The sequence below is a fragment of the Anser anser genome, assembly GCF_964211835.1.
Source record: "Anser anser genome assembly, chromosome: 2".
Taxonomy (NCBI): domain Eukaryota; kingdom Metazoa; phylum Chordata; class Aves; order Anseriformes; family Anatidae; genus Anser; species Anser anser.
Window position 1 is genome coordinate 21,840,537 of NC_139721.1, and position 24,431 is coordinate 21,864,967.

Genomic DNA, 24,431 nt, shown 5'->3' on the forward strand with positions numbered 1-24,431 from the left:
GTAAGATTTTAGGGTTGTAGGCATGTGTCCTAAAAGTGTTTATACTGTCCAGCATAATGACACCCCAAGCATGGCTGGGATCCCTGAATACTTCTAAAGAATCCTGCCATAGTTCCTAGTTAGTGTTAGTTTACTTACCCCTTTTTGCTCTTCTTATAAAGTTTTGCAATCTTTTCAACTGGCAGCCCGTATTTCTCAGAGATCTGAAATCAGAACAAAAGAAATATCATTACAGACTAATGAGGAATAGGATGTCATCACCTCTCTCTTTACATAAGGCATTAAAACACTATCTCTGCAAACTTCAACAGGATAGCTATACAGAAAGGTCTCTCACAACCACACTATAGCTTCATTTAAGGATGATTTGGGGAGGAATAATCCTAAAAATCTTGATTAAAAAAATACTACCTTTCCATCCAGAAACTTGGAGACTGTAATTTCCATAGGTGTGAGTCATCAAAACTGCTTCAGCATCTCCTACTGCTCCACTTGAGGAGTCAACACTCTTCCCAGGTTTGGATTCTACCCAGGAATTTCAATCTGATCAGCATCCTTTCTGCCTCTTCTTGTTCTGATTTTTTAGACTCATGAAAGCAAAGGATCCTTACCCCAGGTAGAAGACAGATGAGTACCAACACAACAGGACCTGATGGACTGACGGTTCAACAGAAAAACTGCACAATTCTATTTCTCAATGGCATTTCAATATCTGTTAAGCTAACAAGATCCTTCATCTGCTAAACTAACAGGACCCTTCATGGTACTTCTTTTGTCTGAAAAGTATCTTCAAGTTACCTTTTCCTATGAGAGGGCTACAGGCATGCTACACACAGGATTAGGAAGCTTCTGTATTCATGGGGAGATCAGCTTAGTCACCGGGGTAGTAAAATGAAGACAATACTTGGCTCACGTCTGAATATATAGATAAGGAGACGAGATGCCTCAGACAAGTCTGTTAACAGGGTAAAGGACTTCTAAAATCAATCCCTTGACATCCACTCAAATGATAAAGCAGAAAATAGAGGAAAACTTTTGAAGGGAGAACTTATCTGACAAACTACCAGCACCAACAAGCACTTCACTGGAATGCTTTGGTATTGACTTCTTTGGTATTTGGTATTGACTTATTTGGATGTCCGTTCTGCAACAAACCCGTGGTGTGCTCATGGAGCTCATGTCCCTAAGCCCTCAGTCTGAGACAAGTTTCTTTTCCAAATTATGACTCTTCTTTTAAGGAACGGGTCTCACCACTCATACTTTAGAAGAGGATTTTCTCAAGAGGCAAAATAATTATGGAAAAAAAGATTATTTCTTTTTGTCAGTGATTAATGTGCTGTGGTAATCTACTGCTAAACAAAGTAAACTTCCTGCTCTTCCCAAGTGAAATGAGGTTGCAGCTAAATAGCTGACTCTTATCTTCTGCATTAGAGAAGTGAAATACACAATTAAAAATCCTTAAAGACTGCCAAACATCATCACTGTAAAATCCTTTCTTTGTGTTTGTGCTCAAAGTGCTCAGACTTCTGTTGAGAAAAAGTCATATTTTAGAAAAGTAAATTAAAGCAGTCATGATGAAACAGAAAACGAAAAGCAAGTGATGGATAAAACTCAGCACCAAGGACAGATTCAAATAGCCACAGGTTGAACCTCAAACATGGCTTCCATCCAGAGAGCTAAGGAGCTCTGTGCACAGGGTGGAAGTGCATCCTCCAAGGAAGTTCCAATGACATACTCCAGAGTTCAAGGTTTTGCTCCAAACAAGGCAGAAGAAGGGTGACTGGACCCCAGGATTTGCCTTGTCATTGTGTAGGACACCCTAAATTATTCCAGCTATTCTTTAGCACAGATGGGACCAGCTGCCCCCCAGCCTTCACGAACAACTACCGCAGTCTATGCACCTAAATCCGAGGGTGGATCTATGGGAAGGATCCCCATTAGAAGAAACCACCTACCTCTGGCCAGAAGCACCGTGTAGGTACCCACACCTTGCCCCTCAGCCTGCACTTCTCTCCCAGATGCTACCACGTCCCCAAGTCTCCTTTCCTCCAGTGCCTCATCCTGTGCTGCCCACGAAGGGCAGCTGCCCGACCTGAGGCCAGTGACTCCTCTGGGGCAGGCAGGTGCTAGAGTACTCAGCAAATCTTTTCCGTCTTAGAGAGGTTTCGGCAGAAACTGCCATGTTTTCCTTTTCTTTCTTACCTTCTAGCTTTGCTTACCAAAGTCCGAGTAGAACGATATCAGGTATGCAAACTGGTACTGGATTTTTGTATCTGTGGCTTTGTTGTACACCTAATTTTAAGCTTTCATGTAAAGCAGTAATAAAAATGGCTCCTTCATGCTGTTGAAGAAAATCCTTTGTAACAGTATCAGGAAAACTGCAACCTGAAAGTGCTGAAAACATCACAACTACTGTGTGAACATGAGGAAATGCTGCAGCTCCTTCTCTGGGGTGTTACCTCTGAAGCCTAGTGATCCTGTAAAGATGAGGGCTGAAGACACTTTTCGCTGACTCTCCACAAATAAACAAGCACGGAGAAACAGTCCTGTGCCAAGGAGGTTTAACAGCAGCTAATATACAGCGTTCTGCACATTCCAGCATAAAACTTTCCTAAGATATTTGGGATACCTAACACTCACACATAGCAAATGTTGCTCAAAGTGGTTTGGGACTCTGGGACACCACTTCCTACACAAGCTATGGGAGGTAGAGCTGAGAAAGTCCTGCTTGTCACACTGCCTATAACAGGTGTGGGGTTTATATAACATGTAGGGATTAGTGAGGTTTGGGAAAGACTTCCAGCTGACTGAATAAGCACATTTCTCAGGAACCCCTAAGGATTCAACCAATTATACTAAATGGTGAGCTGTGGAAGCAAGGCTCCAAGTGGGGGTATGGGCGAGCCTCCTACTCACAGGCTCAGAAAACGAGTCTCCAGTGCAAATGTGCTAAGTCCTGCTGCAGAATCTGAGAAAGCAGACAGCTGGCATCTGCTAGGGCATCTCACTTAACACCCTCCTCTGAAACAGCTTTGATGCCAACTCAGGGGGAAAAACGCTGCTGGCCAGCCTCCATACAAAACAGGATTTCTCACCTGATCCCAAGCATGATATAATACAGTAATGAAAGATATCTTTATTTAAAGTATTTTCCTTTTGTCATATCCATTTTCCAGTTCCCTGAGTAAAGAATTCTCTTCTTCCCTTAGGATGCCTGAGCCCATGAGACAGCAGCCTTCAGAGTGGCACTGCACCCCCCGGCATGACAGGCCTGTCTGTAGCACACATCTGATTGCACAAGCCACCAGAAACGCTTTCCCTGCTGGAGTCAGGAAGACAGAAAGGGCTGGTCGAAGCATGTATAAAAACACCTCTGCCAACTTACTTCTATGGAGTGGTCCGGTATATTGCCTACCTTGGTTTAAAGGACACATAGACATGTATAAACTTAATAAACTGTGGTCTAAGTAAGTTCTGTTGAACTCAAGTTTTTAGTTATAGAAAGACATCGGGAGATGCTTGAGTTTCCCAGATTAGATCACAGTTTCAATAAATATTTGATTCTGCACAGTGTAAGACTGTGGCACCTTCTGAGATGCACAGAGTTAACCTCACTTTAGGTAAGTCTGGGAGCAGGATTTGGAGCTGGTCAGTCACCACGTGTGATGTTTTGTGATGGGCAATTGTTTCACAGTTTTAACTTGATCGAGATGAACTACTGCAGGATGCAAATATCTTTTAAAAAAAAAAGCACACACATTTGCATCACTTTCTGAGCTCTAACAAACCTCTGCAACCTGGGCCTCCAGAGATATAGCAGAAGAAAGAAATCAGAGAAGGAATCTGATTGTTCTTATGGAAAGTGGGTATATGAGACAATAAAATAAACATAGTATCTGAGAAAACAGTGTCATTAACCTAACTAGGAAAACTAGGAGAAAGATATAGACCAGGAAAAGTGATAAACAAACAAACAAACAAACAAAAATTATGTTTAATATGCAAATAGAGAAGAAGGGTTGATTCAGGATCATTGGTGTTGCCTTTCAGAACTGGGGATCTATAAAATTCAGAGCCTTGGTTTCTAGGATCTTTGTACTGAGCTTAGAACTGAGCATTTAGGATGTGTGCAATTTCCAAATTATATTATTTGCTGTAAAGACTGTAGAGAGAGTATTTAAAAGTATGCAGTTTGACAGCTTTTTGGAATTCACTTATCCATTATATCCTACCAAAGAGAATTAAAATTTTCTGAATGTGTTCCTTTCAGTGATCTGGGACATTTTACAACAGATCAGATTTCTCTGATGCTGAAAACACGCCACTGAGTCAGCAGCTGTGCTGAGAGAGGTATGCAGAAACCTGTGCTGAAGGAGTTATGCAGAAAACTTCTGGACCAGCTTTATTTTTATGTTACGCAGTAGCTGGAGAACAGGCATGGAGAGGCACTGAACACTGAAAATAAAATATTAATGTTAGCTTGAAGGGTTATGGAAGGATTATAACTGACTTTTAACTTCACACAAAGCCAAGATAAAATTATGTTTATCATGAATCAGATTGCAGCCTCTTCGAGTGAAGCCTAGCTTTTATTGTACGTAAGTGTTCTGCCTAACAACTGGCCTGCAGTCACAGCTAACTTTACTTTCTGCTTCTGGCCAAATAGCTCTTTGCTGCATTCTAAGTGTTTGATACGTACAACAAGCCATTGATAACTTTATGAGAGCATGGCTACGTATACTTCTAGCACTCAGATGAGCTCTCTGGAGACACTTTGATCCTTTCCCATCTCCTCTCCTACATGTGGCCAAGGCTGGAAATCAGCTCAGTGTCCTATGGGTCAGTCTCACATTAGTCCCCCCCAACCTAAGCAATGAGACACACGTTTGCTTCTTCAGTCTTCACTCACCAAATTTCACACATCTACTAGCCATCAGCTCATATGAATAGGATTAAATGTGAAAATATCTGCTTACAGTTACAGATAACAGGTAACAAGTGAAAACTCAAGTCAAAGAAGCAGCAAAGAGGCAGGCCTGAGTAGGTCACTCTGGAGTGAGGGCTGGAGAAAGCATTTGAGATGGGAGGTATGAATGAGCTGCCTGCATTGCCTCGTGAACTGCCCCACGTATGCTGAGAAAGCAATTGCACAAAAGCCATATGAAATTCACATGGAAACACTGCATCCTTGGGCCTCGTCTTTAAAAGCTGGCTGTGAACACGTCAATGAGCATTGCAGGAAAAGATCAACACGCTCTGAACCATCGGTTCAGAAAGAAGTGTTTCAGAAAGTGGGTCCTTTATCTCGCTGCTTCCTTGGCACGGGTTAATTACTGCCATTCCTCAAGGGTCAGGTCTCCAGTAAGTCAGCTCTGCAAGTCTATTTTATCTCAGCAACCTGCTGACAGCACTCAGTTCAGAACACGCCAACATTTCAGAGGTGTGCTCCAGAAAGCCCTTATGAAATACTTTAAATATATTTGAGAGTAACTTCGTCTCTGTATTATATCTCAGCAATACGTTTCAAGTCTCAAGATTTTCTTACCAAAGAAGATAAACAACGTGAGGACATTGGATACTTACCGCTTCCATTAGCCCTTTTACTGTGGGTGATTTCAGCATCAAAGCATCAAACACCTCATCCGTCTCCTTCCTCACATACAAAAGCACTGAAACAGAAAAAAAGTCAAGCTTGGAGCAGGTCCAGTCAATCGAACAGATGAAACACCCCACGCTGAGTAGAAAAACAAATATTAATCCATGACAGATAAAACGGAGCGCTGAAGCTGGTTTTCACTTAAAAAAAAAATCTCATATCAGCAGTGATGGAAGACACACCGTGGTTGCTTTGAAAGTACACAAAGAAAATCCAGTCAATTTAATTTAATGTGAGCAATCTATATCTTAAGGAATTTAAACCTCCATTTACTTAAATAAGAGAAGCTCCATGAAAAAAAAAAAATACATATATAGCTGGAGTTCTATACCTGTGTCTTGGCTTGCACCTCTCCAGACTTCATCCCAAAGACTGGGAAAGACATTCAGAAAAGGCAAAATTACATGGCAAGAGCAAAGCAGGCAGGTACAAAAAGGGTTACTTGTAGCTAAGCCTCTGAGACAAAAGGCAACAAAAAGGATAAGAAATGGTAATCTCTGACAGAGAGTTACTGATTACAGGGCAAAAGCAAAGCAGACACACGCAAAGTGAATAAACATGCATACTGGAGAAGTGGTTTAGGTGTAATTTCACATTACTCAGGTAAAGTAGCAGGTTAAATAAGCTGCTGTGAAATTGATTTTTCCTGAATAAACTGCCTTTTCAACTAGCAGTACTGCATGTTAGGTACACGTGCACTGTTAGATATGTCTGTGTGACAAACTGCACTGGTAATCATTTGATGCCACGGTGGAAAAAGGCAATTTTGAAACTGATCGTCCTTAGAGTCCAAAGGAGATCTTCACTGGGTGATTTAATTTCACAGTAGATGACTTGTGGATGGAATTTTTCATAAAGAAGCAATTGTTTGGAAGCTAATTCTCAGTTTAAGACTGTAACAGGCCCATTGCACTGAATTGTAGCTTCTTTGCCCATGTTTTCAAATGACTGAAAAAAGGTTTAAAACTTGGCTGGCCAGATCAGTCTCCTGTCTTGGTCTACAAAACCAGGCATCGGGGACAATGGTGGGGTTTTTGGGCCTTTAATTTAGAAGTACTGACCACAAAATTGGCTCTGCATGCCTGTGGTGACATCCTTTTCCCTACATTTTGGCAAATCTTTGGAAACTGCCTGGAAGCGTCCTTCTTAAGGTAACAACAGACTTAAAAGCTGAGATAACAGTCAGAATATAAAGGAACAAAAAACCCACAGCAGTAGTTAAAACTTGATTGGTTTTGATATGCTTCCTTGCATCAGCAAGCACTCACTCAAGGTGCTAATTTTACCTGTACTGACATTTTTATTGATTCAATAATTCTTTTCTTGCAGCTAGAAGGCTGTCCTGTAACTCCCAGCTTTCCAAACACTGGAGCCATCTGCCAGCCTTAATAATTACAAAAGTATCTGAAAGGAGGAGAAGTCCCTCGGTCTGAGGTTAAAGCTGGGGACGTTACACAATCCGAGTGCGGAGCTTTAAACCTCTCTGTTGTGTTTGGCATGTCAGGCAATGTTATGTTGAAGGAAGGATCCATTACAAGGATAACGGGCAACTTGAATCACTGGTACACGCACAGAGAGCCAGGATTAGTAAGCATATAAGGGTTGCTGTTTTTTTCTTTCCCCGTGACAGGTGTGAAAATCCCAGCTTTGATTCACTAGGGCGCTTCTCCCGAAATGCCTCCTGGTGACAGCGACGCCTTCAGAAGTCCCTGTCCCATCCCTGCCCTTGTGCTCTGTTATTCTGGCCTGGTGTGAATCCTCCTGCAGGCAAAGTATCTCGAAGAGCAGGTGCAAGTGAAAAAATAACCCTTGTTTTCTGAGTTCTTCAGACTAACCAGGTCCATGCTCCAGGTGCTAAGGCAGCCCACAGACCTTTGTGCTGGCACAAGAGCAGGGAGAAGGTGTGCAGCGAGGGCTCGACCTCGCTCAGCAGTGCTGCCACCGAGCCTCAAGCCCAAGGAAAGCAGAGCTGGTAGCTGTGACCAAGCTTTCCTTTTCTACATTTGGACTTTTCACTGATGGCCCAGGCACAAATTCTTCAGCTAACAGAGCCACAGGGTGAACTCTGTGCTCCACGGGGATGGTTCACAAAACTCCAGTTCTTATGAATCCAAAATTCTTGAGAATTGTTTAACCTAACTCTCCGAAGAGATAAAAGCTAGAGCAAAACATTATTTTCTTCAGGCTGAGAACTACAGGACTGGAAATCTCCCTGATCTGTAACAGGGTTGCTGGATTTATAATTCATGGAAAACTCCCACTGAAGTCTGAGAGGTGAAGTGACTTGAAAACTGTTAGTGAGAACACAGAAAAAGGCCACGAGCCCAGCCGAGTGACTAGCCACGCAGCACAGCTGGTGCAGATTAACATACTTCACATTTCTGTGTTGGGCACTTGTGCCTCCCTTAGAGGCCAAGGAGATGAAAGACAAATTCAGAAAGATGCAGCTACCTGTGTGAGAATATGAACCTCGTTTGACTGGTGATTTGCAAACCCTTTCAGATCCCTACTCTCGTGAAGGGAGATTATTCTTCCCCCAGTACTTCTGTTTCCACTGGAGAGTATTACAATTAGCTCCAGCAAGCGCAGGTGAAACTACACACTGTCACTTCAGCTCTTTGGCTGGGCTTGGACCCCTCACTGGGTGCTACTTACCTGCACTGCTCTGATAATGAGCCACCTTGGGACTACGTTGCCTTATATGCGTATTTCTTCATATAAGACCTGCTCTTTCTCAAATCTTACAGCCCCATCTATACCTGCTCTCAAGTTATTGATTCTGATGTACCAAATAAATCTGGGAGAAAAAAATCTAGTACAGCTAAGCCTGGGAAAAACAGCAGAAGATTTTAATACCCAGTGACTCCTGTGGCAAAGACAGGATTGTCAAGTGCGTAGGTTCAAATGGAGCTGTGCTCCATCAGCACAATCCCAGATGTAGGGTTCCTGATGGCAGGAAGTTCACCAGAGCAAAGGCGACGCTGGAAGAGGCTTGGCCTCCAGCCAACACAGCCCAAGTTGCGAGAAACACTGAGCAGGAAGAGAGCGTCCTCCAGCTTCTCCGACTCCGCGCCTCTCCTGGATTTAATTATTTAACATAGTTTTGTCACCAGTTGAAAAACATTTTTTTCTTTCAAATCTTCCCCTCGAAATGGTTGAAATTCCTGGATGATATTAAAACAACTAACCACAGTAAAGGACAGGAATAATCAAAGCAAATCAGTATCTCCCTGCAGGAAACTCTCCAGGCTTCCAGCTGGGAAACCCAGGTGAAACTGCAGCAAAAGACAGATCTTTATGTAGCTCTTGTGGCTGTCCACTTCTGCTTGATGGATTGATAATGTGAATTTGGTCAAGTCCTTGAGTCAAACAGATACGATCCTGTGGTCAGTGCTGACCTCAACATTACTAACTGAAGACTTAATTAAAGGCAGAATACGTTTACATTTATTCTACAGAGATACCAATCTCCATCCCGTAGTCTTGTATGCTTCCCCTGGTTCAAGCACACCATCCTCACCCACAGAGAAAATTCAGGTTTATGGAAAGTGTTCTTAACAAGCTCAAATGAGTCTGACATAGTGGCATAGATAAGAACAGCTGAGCTCACTTCTACACATTGTTGCCTTGTTGGCTCACAAACTAATGGGGGACCCTCAAAACGTGTGAGTTTGAGTTGCATGGCTTGGTCCAACCCCTGGTTTCTCCAATAAGCTTACAGGACAGAACTCAGGAGACTGAAGGAACGGCAAATATTCTGCAGAGTGCCCAACTGTGGCAGTGTGGTGCGTTATCACATATATAGCTCTGCATTGTGACTGTACACAAAGCGTATTTTGTGGACAAAACCACCATATGCTCATCCTTACCTTCATGCAAATTTGACAGCTCTGCCTAAACCACTGCTTGAATGTTACTCAAGTTAACCTGCACTGAACTGGAAAATAGGAGCTGGACTTCTGTTTCAGCGCATATGAAATGCGACTGTGGCAGTACTCTCTAAAGGCAGTAAAAAAACAATTAAAGGAAATAAACAATTCAGCTGGGTCAGCTGGAGGATGTCTCTCCATGAGTTAATTTTCTAATTGGGTAGGAAAGTTCTGAGGTTTTTTTCAGGCTAATCTCACTCTGCAGTGAGTACAAGCATGAGCTTGCCTATGTAATGTCTCTGTATTTGACCCAGTGCATCTTGCATATTTGTTTGTGATCCCAGCCAGAACAGAAAATAGGAGCAGAAGTTAAAAATAAACAACCACAGCCTCGCTACTAGAACATTTATGAACTATGCAGCTTGGCCAAGGACCAAGAAACTTTCTAGCTTTTTTGCATTTTATACACACTTGTGTCCTAACCCTTTCTTGAGACAGTACCCAGTTCTTCCTCATTTTTATTTTCTGCTTTTATTATTATTACTAGCATTTGCTAAAATGCCTCCTTATATACCGGCAGGTGTGATGGTATCTTCTCCCATCTGCCCCATATTTGCACCAGCATCAAACAACTGACTTGGTCTGAGCCAAACAAGTTCTCTGCTTGAGGGCAGAAGTCGCAGAGCATTAGTAGTAACCAGCTACTAGAACTGTTACCTCTTTTCAGGCCTTCTTCTTTCATTTGTTTCAGAGGGGATGGACCAAACTCCTCCTCCACGGGCCGGAACATCCTCTTGACCAGGACACTGCTACTAGAAAACACACAACAGGGGCCACGTCACGGTAAAAAATGTGCTCCCAACAGAGAAAGGACAACAGCAGCAGTTATGACTCACTTTGTACTCTGGCAAAAACTCCGCTAGCCACTCAAGTAACGACCAGAAACTGCACAGATTTAGCTTTTGATGCTTATCTGAATTCTCCAAGCCTCTCAAGTTGCCTGGACTGACTGGCTGGGACAGGTGACAGGAAAATATACTCTGATGTTGCATACTACTTGGAAAACACCAAAGGCTCTTAACTGCTTAAATATTTAGGCATGGGAAGTTGGGGGAAAGAAGCAACTAAGAAAGGAGGTGAAGCCGTATTTACACATTGGTTCACCTCCTCTTTTGGGTCAACGAGACGGCCTCAGAAAACACTGAACACGTTTCTAAAATCCAAGGTCACACAACCCAGAGAGTTTCAAAAGGACTAACATGTGGGACCAGATCCAGCCCAAAGCTGAGAGGCTCTACACAACGGCCCTGAGTAACTGAGTGTCTCCTTCTAGTCTTGGAGGACAGAGCTGAGGCCAACGTGGTTGGTGCAATTCCACCGTGAGCCTTATGAAGAACACCAGCTTCATAAAAGAAACAAAAAATGTCTCATGTTTTGAAGTCGATGTTAGCTGCCGGTGCTCAGCCACCGCCTACCACAGGCCACCTTTTGCAGGCGTACATGAGCTCAGTTTGTGGGTGGTCACTTGGGATTCAAACGCCTTACAAAAGTATAGAGGTTGCACACATCACAATTAATATTGGATGAACTTCAGCCAACCACTCTAAAGCCCTTATTTCGTGGCCTCTCTTAACTATTTTAGGGACTTTCTGCAATTCTCCAGTGCCTCCAAAGCCAGACAGTGGCTGCTCCCACTTCCAGCCTTCCCCTCTTCCCAAGATCTCCCATTCTCTCCCTATCTCCTAAGGTACTGGGGCGTTTTCTCTGCATTTCCTATATTTGTTACATGCACACGTGTGCTGTGAAACAGCCTCCAGGAACAGGGCAAATTTCAGTGCTTCGTTAAAGAATTCATTTTTTTTAAGATGATTTGAAAACTCATATAAAATGCACTTTATTATCAAGTATATTGTCCTGACCCTGTGTTGAACCTTATGGCTCTTCAAACCATTTTACTTGAAAATGAAATAAAAGAAAGAAGTATAAAAAGAAGCCAGTTCACATGAAGGAAAAGAAAGATACCACAAAATAAAACCTTCCTGCTATCAGTTACACATATTATTCACCTACCATTAGTGATGGGAGAACATAAGGGAAAGGAGAGAGAGGGGACCAGTTTTATCTGATTTCAAGTCTTTATGCCTGTTTTCTATGAGATCGAACTGCTAACCACAAAAAATTGTGAAACAATGTATGTCTTACCCTTCTCTCTCATCATCTGTATTATAGTAAACCTAAAATGAAAGAAAAACAGAATTATTCCCAAAACTCAGACACCTGCTTAACAGAATAACTTCAAATGGGAGAAAAGACAAGTGGTTTGCAGTTTTTAATCTGTTAAAAATCCTTCTCCTTCTATAAAACACAAACATCTCTACTTCTTATTTTGATCTTGATAAAGTGCAGCTTGGAAAAACTGCTGTTGAATATCATCTAGTGGAAATATATCAAAGTACTCTGACAGACATTGTCCTCTCCTCTGTTTTGTATCATTTTCCAATTATTTTACAATTCTCTAAATCAGATCACTCCTACCTAAATTATCCTTAATACAATTTAAGCCACAACACTCGCAGGAGTTTTGTAGGTATTTAATACTGCTTGAAAATCTAATTAAACAATGAGGACCAATATTAAACCACAGGCCTAATGGAAAAGCAATTGCTGATGGTACAGATGATATTTCTTGCACAGGCTGCAGGCAGGAGCAGAAGCCCAGATCATTGCTTTGTGTAAATCAGTTTAGCTCACATTCACTGGGACCAGGCCTACAACAGCCGGAAATGTGGCTAACGGCAGCAGCAGAGGTATAAAATCACAGTCCATTGCCAAAGGCTTTACACAACAGGCAGCCAAATTCCTTTACGAGATGCCTGCACTGCGGTTCCAGACCAACAAGCGCACCAGGACTTCAGCTGCTGAGCGTGCACGGGGTGAAGGCACGGCACTGGAGTCTGCTGGGGTAGAGGGAGGAACCCCAGACAAGTTCCCAGTGCTCACTCTGGCAAGATGCAGCACACATCCGGCTGGCACTGGGAGCTTTGACTTCTGAACTTCACAATTAATATAGCTCAGAGATGTGTGTAAAGTTGAATTCTACAGTATCTGAAATTGGTTTTTAGTCCAGGAGCTGAAAGTGGCTACAAAACACCATCATAATAAACCATTCTTACATCAATTGATACACACCATAATTTAAAAAGTTCCGGATAGCAAAAATGCTGATACTGCAACCTGGGCAGCAGTAAAAGAGAGGGCTGAACATTGCCTAAGAGCCAGAAAAATCGGGGTATCTTCAGTTAGTTTAGAAAATTATTTACAGGGTTACATGTACTGAGGAATGCTTCCACCTTCTCCTGTTTTGAGACAAATCCTCATTCTGATTTGAAAGCCATGAGGACAGAAGGTACCCAGCACTGATATGTGAGTGGGCGTCATTCCAATTTTGGAGAGTAAGTCAGTGACAGCTGTGATTGCAATGTCTGCACTCTTTGTGCTTTGCTCTACCACAATCCTCACGGCTTTAAAATAAATGACGATTCCAACTCAGCGTAATTTCATCTTCATTACCTTAATGTTTTGCAGCAAGATGCATGTAAAATTTCATCATCTACAATTCGTCTTTATAAACACACGCAGAAAGGTCTCATTCCAGTCCCTGAGAGCCTAATAAATAACAGGCTCATATTCAAAAAATTGTCAGAGCTGACCCTATAGTTCAAGTTTGCAATTTACCACCATGCAATAAGTAGGTCTTTAAAAAGTCAGCTCAGCAGAGACTTCCTCATACTTATGGTGATAATGAGTCCATGACTTCAACACTAAGCCAATACTGAACATTAGCATGACAGATTTTTACTTCCTATACTATCTTGTAGAGCGCAAATATTTTCTTCTAAAGAATTACCAGGTCTCTAGGTAGTGCCTACAGAAAACGGGCAATGGTATTGGAGGTCTTTAAAAGACGTTTAGATGTAGCCCTTAGTGATATGGTTTCGTGTAGGACTTGTTAGTGTTAGGGCTGAGGTTGGACTAGATGATCTTGGAGGTCTCTTCCAACCTAGACGATTCTGTGATTCTGTGATTCTGTATTTGGTGAGCCTGCTCTTGACTTCTTTATACAAGGAGCTTGGTCTTTGTTTTCAGCCATCGCAGTGAGGGAGATCTCTTTTACCACAAGGTGGCACTTCACCTCATCAAGCCACATAGCACATTCAAAAAAAAAACAACAACCACAGACTCAAGTCACAAAACAACCTATTTCAAAATTCCTGACTGCTTGTTCCACTCTTTCTTACTAGCAAAAGAATGACAAAACCACAACAAACACAAAATAGTCTGTTACGAATGAAGTATAAACTCCCCCTTTTTGCACCCAGAAATCAGAAAGGCATTTGTCTCTTGCAAGCTCTTTGCTAAGTGACTCACCAAGAACTGCATTTACCAAAAATGAGAGCTGAAACAAGCAGCCACCAGTAACAGTGCTTTGTTTTTGTAAAACCTGCCTCAGAGCACGTGCAGCTGGACAGCAGGTGGGCACCTGCTCGTCTCATTATCATTTCCTACCTGTCCAGTTCTTTGTAGGTTTCCAAAATGAACATCTGGTATGAAGAGAACTGGCTGGGAATCCAGGTCAGTCATTGTTTTGAAGAAGGTGATATCACTCTTCTTTTGCAGAGGGAGTGCACTCAGCTTCCCTTCGGCTGCTAGGAGGATCACAAAGCAATGTGGTTATGAGAGGGGACACATTAAGGGTGACTTAGTCCAAACCAGGGAGGGCCATCTTACTCACAGTTATTACACGAGGTTTGGGATGCCTGGCCTTTGCCTTTCTTCCTGTTCTGCTTCCTCTCTTCATCTCGGATTTTCCTTTCTGCTCCCTGATGCAAAAAAAAGACAACCACAGATATTAGCCTAAGAGGAATCACTGCAAGCATCATCGCCTGCAATGCAGCTGAAACTACAGCTACAGGCACATCAGAGATGCCAAAACAGAGACCGGTTATCCCATCACAGCTGAATTCCACCAGGTTGTTGGGGAATGTGCAAGGCCAGCCAGCTCCGTATCAAGCATCTGTCTCCCAAACTTGTGCTGGCACACCCAGCAGCCCCCAGGGCTTGTGCCAGTAAGAGGAATAAACCCGTGTGCGTCACTGCAGCTGGCTTGGAGATGGGTCTGGTGGCTTGGGCACCCTGTGGGTCTAGAGCTGGCCTGTCGCTGTCACACCCAGCACAAAGGGCATCCTGAACCCAGCACCTCAGTAAACGACGGAGGGCTGTGTCCAAATACTGTGCGTGTGTACTGACGTAAAGCACCTGCAGGATTGCTGTCATCTTAGATCACGTCTATGTTAAGCTCTTCCCTAAACTCTCAACCACCCACCTTGTTCAGGGGCAGGGTAGCTCCACTCCGGATAGCTTTGTAAAGGCCTTTGAGGTGTGCCAGTGGAAGAACTCTACTCCAACAGCTTGTTTGCAGTGCAAAGGCTCATACAGAAACATGCAGGCATTTCAAACAGGGAAAAAAGCCCTGGAGAAACTGGAAGGCAGTGCAGCACTACCCTATTAGGCCCTAGGAACTCCTGGGAAGTTGCAGGCTTCTGTTATGTAAATACACTCTCAATAAGTTTAGAAAATAAAAGTTGTTATTGACATAAAAAGCAGCAACACCTCCTTTGAAGTACTCCTAATTTACTTTATAAATATGAATACAGTCATCCTGTGAAGTGTATTAAAGATCCATATGCTCCCAGACAGTCAGCATGCAAAATTAGAGAACTTTTGCAAATTAAAATTAGAAGTTTCTGTAAAAGAAAGTGGAGGGAGGGGAAAGGGGGGAGCCAAAAATATTCACTCAGGAAGGAAAAATTCACACAAGAGCCAATGAACAAAGCTTGAAAAGAAGGCAAGAAAAGATTTGCTCATGGCTGTGATCTATCAATGGCTTTCCAGAGGCTGGAGGAGGTGGAGTAAGAAACATCTTTTAAAAAAATATGAGGATATCTACCAGAAACATTGCCTTCAGGTCCAGGCTCCAGCCAGTGCTCACGGACCTCAGCCGCAAGTGTTTCATCAACTCCAAGAGATTCAGAGCTGTGCCCTTAACAATATTGTTTTTAAGGGTTCCTGTTCTTTAACAAAGGGAAAACCATGCCCTACTGCCCGTGTCCTGAGGAAGGCTGACCACAGCCCTACCTTTCGGTTTTGCAGCTCTGACTGCTCACAGGGGCAGTTGTGCACATGGTAGCAAGTGGGAGTTTCCTCTCAGAAGAGCAGAAGCTGAGGAGGCTTTAGGTTTTAACACACAATAAGGAATATATGCTTTGTAGATTTTCTTTGATTGTCTCTGTAGCTACGACCCCAAGGAAGCTTGACAGCTTCGTCACTAGTCCCCCGGGACAGGGGCAGTGTGAGCGGGGCAGCTGTTCCCACCTGCCGGCACTCGGCTGTGCCACAGCCACTTCAGAAAGGCAGTGTCGGAAACACCAATAATTTGAAGCAGGTTGTAGATGAAGCCCATTAACACAAATGAAAGGTTCTCATTAAAAATGACGCAGTGCAGGGGCCACCCAAGCCTGCGTGACGTATCTCATTGCTGTAGGTGCGGAGACAAGGGACCACACCAGGATTTTTGCATACCAGCATTTCTGCTGGACCATTTTCACAGCTGAGTCATATCTAATAAACCAGAGTTTGCATATCAGGACAGAAGAAATAATCCTCTTTTAGGGCACTATAAATTAGGCTCTGAGCAGTCAAATAACAAAATGAGTTTTTCATTTTTCACCGATATCTGGACTCTGTATGAATTCAGATAGTACCTCCACTGCCAACCAATAGCAAAACCCCTCTTACAAATTTCATCTGATTCAAAAGATTTTTTTTTTCCTAGTCTTCAACTCATTTAAGACTATGTCTTGCAAGATGTTAAGCGCTCTGGCTCCAGCCCAGTGAAGTCCTTCACAAGAACCACTCCCATCACCACTATGAAGCTCATGTGTGCACCTCCTTCTAGATTAAGGCCAAAGTGTTCCCCGTCGGGTAGGACAGGCCCACAGACTTCAGCTGTCTTCTCTCTATAGCTGAAGACTTACAGGTAATTAGAATTGCACTGTGCCCTTTAACAATCCATTTACTCTACCGCTATCCAAACTGGAGACAAGATGGCAGGCACTGCATGTACTCAGAACAACATGTACTTCGGAGTAAGGAAAACAGGATTGATTTATTTTATTTTGGAACAATATTACGGTATTTGGCCAGACAAATGCTTCTGCTTCTTTTTAGCAACGCTAATCACATAGAGAAAATCAGAATGTCTCTGAATTCCTAGTTCCTTCATACACGGTGGCTAAAGCATCTTGCAATATATAAATATAAATAGGCCTGGTGGCAAGTTTCCCTGACAACCTACCTAAAGAATAAAAATTATATTCCCTTATCATAATGTAGCATAAGAGATCTGCACACGACAAAAAGATAGCGAGAGCAGAGAGAATTGGCACTGAGAAAACAAGATGTGCACTCTAACAGCTGCTTTGAAGACAGTCTACTGGAAAATAAACATGGGCAAACGATTGGAGAATGAATGGGGAGCAAACAAATGATTACAACCTTCGCAGCCCTTATCTCCATACATTTATGTTACATAAAGCACACATTGGATCCGAGTCTGTGTTGCTCCCTAGTTTATATGTAACAGAATACTAAAATTCAGTAAGTGCCCAAGTAAATACTAAGATATTTGTAATATGTGCCACTTAGCTAAATGCAGCTTTATTTCTTCAGAGATACTCCTTCCACAACAAGCATGCTGTGTTTCAGCTGAAGGACATAATTTATCAGCAAATGTTTTTCTTAAAAACTAGACACGTTTACCTGTGATTTAACTAGGTTAATGTATAAACACATCTACTGGTCCTAAAGAGGCACCATGGCTGCAGACAGACCATTTATAAGAACACTATCAGGAACAGAAACATTTTCTCTTCCAGGTTTCAAACTAAGATACATTTCAGCACTTAGGTGGGAGGAATTTACTGTGTAGCTCCCCTAATCCAGATAATTGTAATAAATTAGGCAGTTTTCTCATCAGCTTTTCTTTATGGTTGTCAGATGGGGGCATAACGATGCAATTCATCCTTCTAAAATGTATAAAACGATTATATGTTTGCTGCTTTTTAAAATGGCCCCGTAATACTTTTTTTTTTTTAATTAATCATGACAAAGAGTTGGGTAAAAATTGTCTTGGCTTCGTTGCCTTTAGCAAACAGGCAGTAAATCCTGCCATTGTCACTAGAGGGCGAGGAACAGTCTTGGAGGAGAAACAGAACCAGGGAGCCACCATTACCAGCACCACGTCAACCAGTGCCAGGATTTATTTTGGTGTCTTGGAAAAGATGACCATGTCCAGGCCCACCACCTACCTCCTGCCGAGTGCAATGTGGGGATGATTTCTGCACGGTTCCTGTGCAAAAAGAAACACAACTGCCGTGCTGAGCTGGCAATCAAGCTTTGATTCTCCAATCGTTTATTTACTTATAAAAGCACAGTGACTACCTGATGTCAGTACAGGTACACCAGCACCAAGTGAGGGCTGAATCAACTCTCCAAGTGACAATGAGCACAAATTGTCAGTGAATTGACCTAGATACTTTTCACTCATTTTCATTCGTTTAATTCATCTTCAGCCCTGCATTAAGTTAAAAAGCTGTGTGTGTGTATGCATGTATACGTTTATATTATACAGATATATATCCCATTATCAATACCCTGGAGCCCTCCAGTTCCCGCTTTCAATATAGTTTTGATATGCATAACACTTTGACTACCCCTGTGATCTCTTCTTCTACTTTGAGACAGTTTTGATTAAAAGTCTTAACATTCATTTCCTGCTTCCTCATCTGGATGTTTGAAGTACCAATTAAGCCAACAGATGCAATGAACATGTATTATTCAAAATCTCCACCAGTTGTGGCTACAGGTCACCCTTGATGAGTTTGTGTTCTGAATTTCCTTCCTTTTTTTTTTCTTTTAATAATTCAAATTTTTCTAATTGCTTTTCAAAAACAGGTAGATGAAAATGACTTGTTACTTTGATATTTATGGAGCTTTTAACATCCACCTGTAGCCTCAAATCTCTAAATATTTGACATTCAAAGTTACAATTAGAAGCATAACACTTTGACTGCAAGAAGACCTTGGTGCATACATTTACATTCATTACTTTCAAAGTTTTTGCTCCAGCAATACAACTGACTGATTAGCCCTCAAGATCTTGTTGTCAAGACAGCAACAAGGGAACTAACTGAAAAAGGGGAAGGAGCGACAGCACAGAGACCAGGAACAGCTGAACTCTTGCCCTTTCCATTAAAAAGTTAATGCTACGTCTTGCCTGGGGCATGGCCTTTTGCCTTTCTGTTCCCATCTGTAAGATGGGAAGACTAATTCAAATAAATTTCCAAGTCACTTAAATAGATGCAGGCTCCTGAATCCCTGAACCTTGACTAGAATCCAGGCACCAACCCTCCCTGGAAGATCTTTCCCAGCAGGGATAAAGTCCATTGGCTGCCAGGTGTTAAACACAAATGAAGCATGGTTATGCTACACATCTAAGAATCATCACGGAGATAACATTTCTGAGCAACTGTTTCTACCTGGTGATCTATACAGCTGACCATGACATTGTCAGCCTCATTTAAGCAGGTTCTACGCTTTGATGATGAAAATTACAGCCCAATCTCATTGATTCCCACAAAGGAGTGAGGAAAACCATTGCAAAGAATAAAATTATGCAGAAGAAGTGAGCAAAAATCAAAAGTTACTGAATCACAAAATGGGACTGGTTAACATATTTTTGCAGTTGCCTTTTAATAAGAAAGCCCCAGCAACAGGTTAAGTTTCACTGAAGCTTCCCAAATAACTGTAATCGAACAGAAAATAAACCATTAGCTGTATCATTGGGACTCATTTTTTTTTTCTAGTGTATAGTAAAAGACAGATAAGCAGACTTTTAAGGAAAGGTGCCTTTTGCCATCAGAGACCTCTCCACAAAGTTTGTGTGTTACCTATCCTGGCTGTTAGAGACAGACGGGATAAAACCATCAGACTGGCACTCACAGGAACCTACAGTCAGTACTTTCCAAGCAGAGATCTTTACCTTCGTGCACTCTGCGACTATTTTGATGTTCCTGTGCTGTGACCTACAACATGCTGTCTTTACACAGTCCAACTATATTGCTCACAAGCCAAGGAATAAGGGCCAAAGAGGCTGCAAAGCAGTAAAATAATTGGGTGATAACCTGCCAGATTCACAACAGAGCTGGATCAAATTCTACCATGAAACATATAAATTGTTTGGGAAAAAAAAGTAAGTAGGTCTAAATACAGCAATAATAATAAACGGTCAACCAAGTGTCTCCTCTACCCAGGATAATCGTGCTTTCCACTTACCTTATCACAAAAAACCTTGATCTGGCAGTAGGCTCGGTGGATGGGTTTATTGCTGCGGTTGTTGTAGCTGTACGTATCTATCTGAATCATCAAAGGAAGCCCCTTTACTCCTTTTTGCGAGGAGAAGTCTGTGCTCAAGCAATTCACAGTGATGAAAATCTATGTGACAGAGAGATTACTTTAAAAATGTGGTGCAAACAACTATTAAACTTCTGGAAACTCATGACAACAAATGGGGAAATAAAAGCAGATATCTCCCCAAAATATTTCAATTCAGTTAGTTATCTCCATTCTGACAATTCACACATTTATTCTCCACTTCTCTCCTAAGTCCAGCAAAGATGCTTCCACCTTGGGAAGGAGGACAGACTTTTAAGATGTGTATCAATGCACTACCTTGGATCAGGAGATCGCATTTGAGGTGAATCACCTGATTATCCCAACTTACCATGCTGTGGTTCACACCAGAGAGCCAGAATGCATAAGCTGGATTCTTTCTGGAAGAGTCAGAGCAGATGTGTCCCAGGAGCACACCTCACATGCTCCAGCTGCTAACAGTTGCTCAGTCCGTGGGAACTGACTAAAGATAATCTCAGATAAAACCTCCAAAACGTGTCTCACGTGGATGTAAGGTCTTTAGCCCTGACTTGTTCCACCCTACAAACCTGCTCCGTATGTTTGTACTATTTGTTAATACAGACATAGCCAGATAACCTTGCGTTGTCCTTTCCAGCCATCTTTTGGTCTGGCTTGTTCTTCTGACATCCCATTACTCAAATTCAGTGTGGTCAAGCCAAAGTCCTTCCCCTTTTTTCACATATTCTCTTTGCACTGTCATCAGCAGCACTCCATCCTCCAACCGATCAACAGATATCCCTGACCTCACTCTAAGGGTCCTTCCCAGTCTCTCTTCATTTTCCAACGTGCATCTCACCCTGTCTGTCAAACAGGAAAGAAATTTCTCAAATATTTCTGAAGCTTCTGCCCACCTTTGCCATGCCCTCGGTTCCTGGCAACCCCTGCTCATCTTTTCTTCAGAAATCTGTCTCATGCTTTCCTTCTACACACACGAATGCCTGCAGAAAACCAGCAGTCACCTCCTGTTTTCTACCCACCATCCACACTATGGGGCGAGGACGTGTTCGTACAGCACCTGGCGGAAGGGTCTCCCACCACCAAGTCTATTTCGGTGCAAAGAAAGCTGTTACCATGATCTGAATTACCACTAGGATCTTTTCAGTCAGGACAGTGTGCATGGAACATGAGATAATGCTGTATTAAAAATGCAATTGTTTTTTGCAGCGAGGATACGTGCTTTACATAGGAATTTTTGCCAGTTGTGTATTAACCTGGTTCTACTTTTCACTTTTTCTTGGTTTAAAAAAAATGCACACAAAAATAAAACAAGCACTGGGAAGTAAGAAAAAGGACAGAGAAAACCGCCAGTGTGTATTTTCTGAGCCCTGCTGATGTGCAGCCTGCTCCGGCAGGATGAGCACAGTAAGGCTCAGCTCTGTGGGGGCTCCTGACCACCGCTGATGCACATCTCGCCCATGCACATCTCACAGGGCAGATCTGAGGCCATCAGGCCCCTGGGATCTGGGAAGATTCAGGAATGAAGAAAGCCCTCCCCCTCAATCCACAAACAGGGCTAAAACCCAATACAAATGAATAGAGCGCAAACACCCCTAAGAGAAAGGCGAGCTCAGAAGAAAGGTCTCTGGTGCAGCTAGTAGGGGGATACTTTACCCTAATGGCAGAAGTTACATTGCAGTCAGTTTTTTTTACGACGGAGCCAGAGCAGCTTATTTGCCTGACCGAGCTAATGGCACCTCCGCATTTCTGCTCCTGATTGTATCGCAGAGCTGCATTTACAAATGAAATGGTTGAACTTTAACTGCGGGGAGAGGAGGAAGGCGGGGAAGGGCCCTAGGTGAAACTCTGATTTTGAAACTGATAGTGTTATTTCTGTTTCAAATTACAACTTGGTCTCCTCCAGATCCAAAGGTAAGTGTGGATACGGGTGCACATGCCTTTGAAATATGATGGCCTGAATTTTCGTTTGCCTTAAGACTCCTTTACAGTGTCAGCGCAGTGCTTTAAAGTATGTGTGGCAGTGCTTTAAAGTATGTGTGAACACAGAGCAGTGGAATGAAGTCTGGCACAAAACAACCCGGTCTCGCTGTGCTTTAGCTCATCCTTCTGCATAGGGATTTTCCAGCTGTATGTTAAAACGTGAGAGGGGATGTCTAGGCTCTGCATCGCCCCAGCGGTCTGTGCACCCACCACCCCTGCTGCACACTTGGACAAAAAGTTAAAAAAAAAAGACTTTGTCCCACCTTCATCGACCACATCCTCTCTCTATCGTCTCTTCCACTGCCTCCAGACACATGGAGCACAGTAGGAGCAACTGGGGAAGACAGACTTTATGGTTTCAAGAGTCCCCATACAGTAATAACAGATTACTCAGCATGAATAATAGATTGATGCTGTGAGATTCAATATCCTAGTCCTGACACCGTAATACATCAGGATCTCTCTGAGGAGCAATGACTGTACTTTCATGCGTATGAAGTGTACGATCCTTTCTGTCATATCATTTGTGCCTCACAGAGAGACAGATGGATTCAAATTAACACACATCATTTTTTTGGGAAGAATTTTCTCCCTCCGCTGTCTTCTACTAGCTCTCCTTCGAAGCACAACACTGACTGGATTTGGAGAAGGTGGGGGTGGGGGGGGGGCAGGGTGCAGAGGGAAGGGGAGGAGGGCTTAAGTTGTGTTACTTGAGTTGACTTTCAGGTTTTTTACTGAAGATTTGCACCGGGGACCCGGGGGGACCATTGTCTCTGCCCCTGCCCTGCCCAGAAGCAGCCACCATGCCAGCTGCCTGCCCAGCGCGGCCTACGCTGCCCTCCCCTCCCCAGCGCAGGCCCTCGGTGCCACAGGCAGCAAAGCAGCCTCACAGGCACCTGGGGAAACATAAATCCCACACGGCCTCGCTGGGAAGACACACGGGTTTAAGAGCCTTCTTCCTCTGGCCTCTTGCACGGCAGGGCTACGTGGCTAAAAAACATAGAGTTAAGTAAAACTGACAGTAGCAGAAGTAGAAATCACCGTGTTTTTTTTCCCCAGGGCCCCATCTACACTTGACTTAGAACTATTTTAATGGATGTGACTACGGCTGTACCTGAATTCATTTACACACTTTTTTTTTTTTTCCTGCACAAACTGGATTTTAGCAATGTTTTGCTATCAGGAACAAGTTTGGGTTGTCGTTATAGCGATGCCTTTTTTTACAATGTCAGCATATCTCAGATTAGAGCAATTAATGATAGAGCTCCACCCATCTAGTCTCTAGCTCGGGCATGCCATTGGCAATGAAAAACTCATTTGGAGAAACATTTGGTGCCTGAGAAAGTTTCAGCAGTGGCCTAAGATAACGACAACGTTTCTGGTTGTTACAGAGCATGTCTAAAAGAAGCACCCTGTCTTTCGGGGAAGGCGCTCCTCTACGGTGTAGCTGTTATTATGTGAACTGCTGGCTGTTTGTTAAACACTGCACCATAATCAGCGACCTACAAGACACAAGCACAGTAACCTGCCTAAAGAGAGAGCAAGGCTCCAAAATGCATTTCCCCTTTTACCATTTAATCCAGCCAACACGACTCCTGCTGTGGTCTCCCAGCTTATGCACTTTAAAGGTCTACAGTTATGAAACCTCTAATGTAAGCCTTTTATTACTATTTACATTTCTGGCTCCCATCAACTCAGAAAGAGCCATGGGCAGAAGGGAGGGAAGAGTGTGTTATAACACAGAATCAGAAACTTAAGGCAATTTTTCTACTGAATGCTGGCAATACACAGAAACTGTGCCTGGGTGACTGGTCTTTCCAAAATCCTAATAGCCCTGTTTTAAAAGGGTTCATCCCTCCAGACTGTAACAACAAAGAGTTAAATGACTCGTCTCTTTAATAACTCACATCAGTCCCATCATTCCTCCCATGCACAGAAAGTGTGGTTTTATAGTTTCTCCTGCCAGCCGTTACCTTATAAATCCCATACAAAGGTAAGACCTTTGTTTTATTTCAATACAAATGTCTCTAGCAAATGTTTACACTACTCTTTTGAAGCTTCCTCAACCCACACCACACCCCGGCAACTACATAAAAATGCCATTTGCCTTGAATCCCAGATGCATACTTACTGAACCATTTGTATACACTGAAATTTCAACATTATTTGCTATCACAGCTTAACTCTTCTTTAATATATAGAGATGTTTGCATGTGTGCATATATATATATATAAAAGATACATATGCACGTATACACACAGATATGGCTTATTAAAGCAGCTGCCAAGTATAATACTACATAATTGCTGGCACTAATTCCCCAAAATAAAGTACTTTTCCTCCAACCTTTAAATTTTGAGAGTAGAGAAAATATTAA

At 42.7% G+C, this 24,431-nt stretch overlaps 1 protein-coding gene across 4 annotated transcripts in view; it reads right to left on the minus strand.

Annotated features, from left to right (window-relative positions):
• Positions 1-24,431, minus strand: part of GRHL2 (grainyhead like transcription factor 2) — a 77,729-nt gene that overhangs the window by 16,771 nt on the left and 36,527 nt on the right. Inside the window, exons 9-15 of one of the 4 annotated variants that reach the window (XM_083822611.1) lie at positions 19,978-20,136; positions 14,318-14,405; positions 14,092-14,228; positions 11,728-11,759; positions 10,243-10,334; positions 5,584-5,669; positions 139-203 (exon numbers count right to left, since the gene is read on the minus strand). In XM_083822611.1, coding sequence (XP_083678737.1) covers positions 139-203; positions 5,584-5,669; positions 10,243-10,334; positions 11,728-11,759; positions 14,092-14,228; positions 14,318-14,405; positions 19,978-20,136 — 659 coding nt within the window. Of the gene's footprint in view, positions 1-138; positions 204-5,583; positions 5,670-10,242; positions 10,338-11,727; positions 11,760-14,091; positions 14,232-14,317; positions 14,406-19,977; positions 20,137-24,431 lie in introns of all 4 variants that reach the window. The other 3 variants (XM_083822609.1, XM_083822610.1, XM_083822608.1) reach the window with 3 other exon arrangements.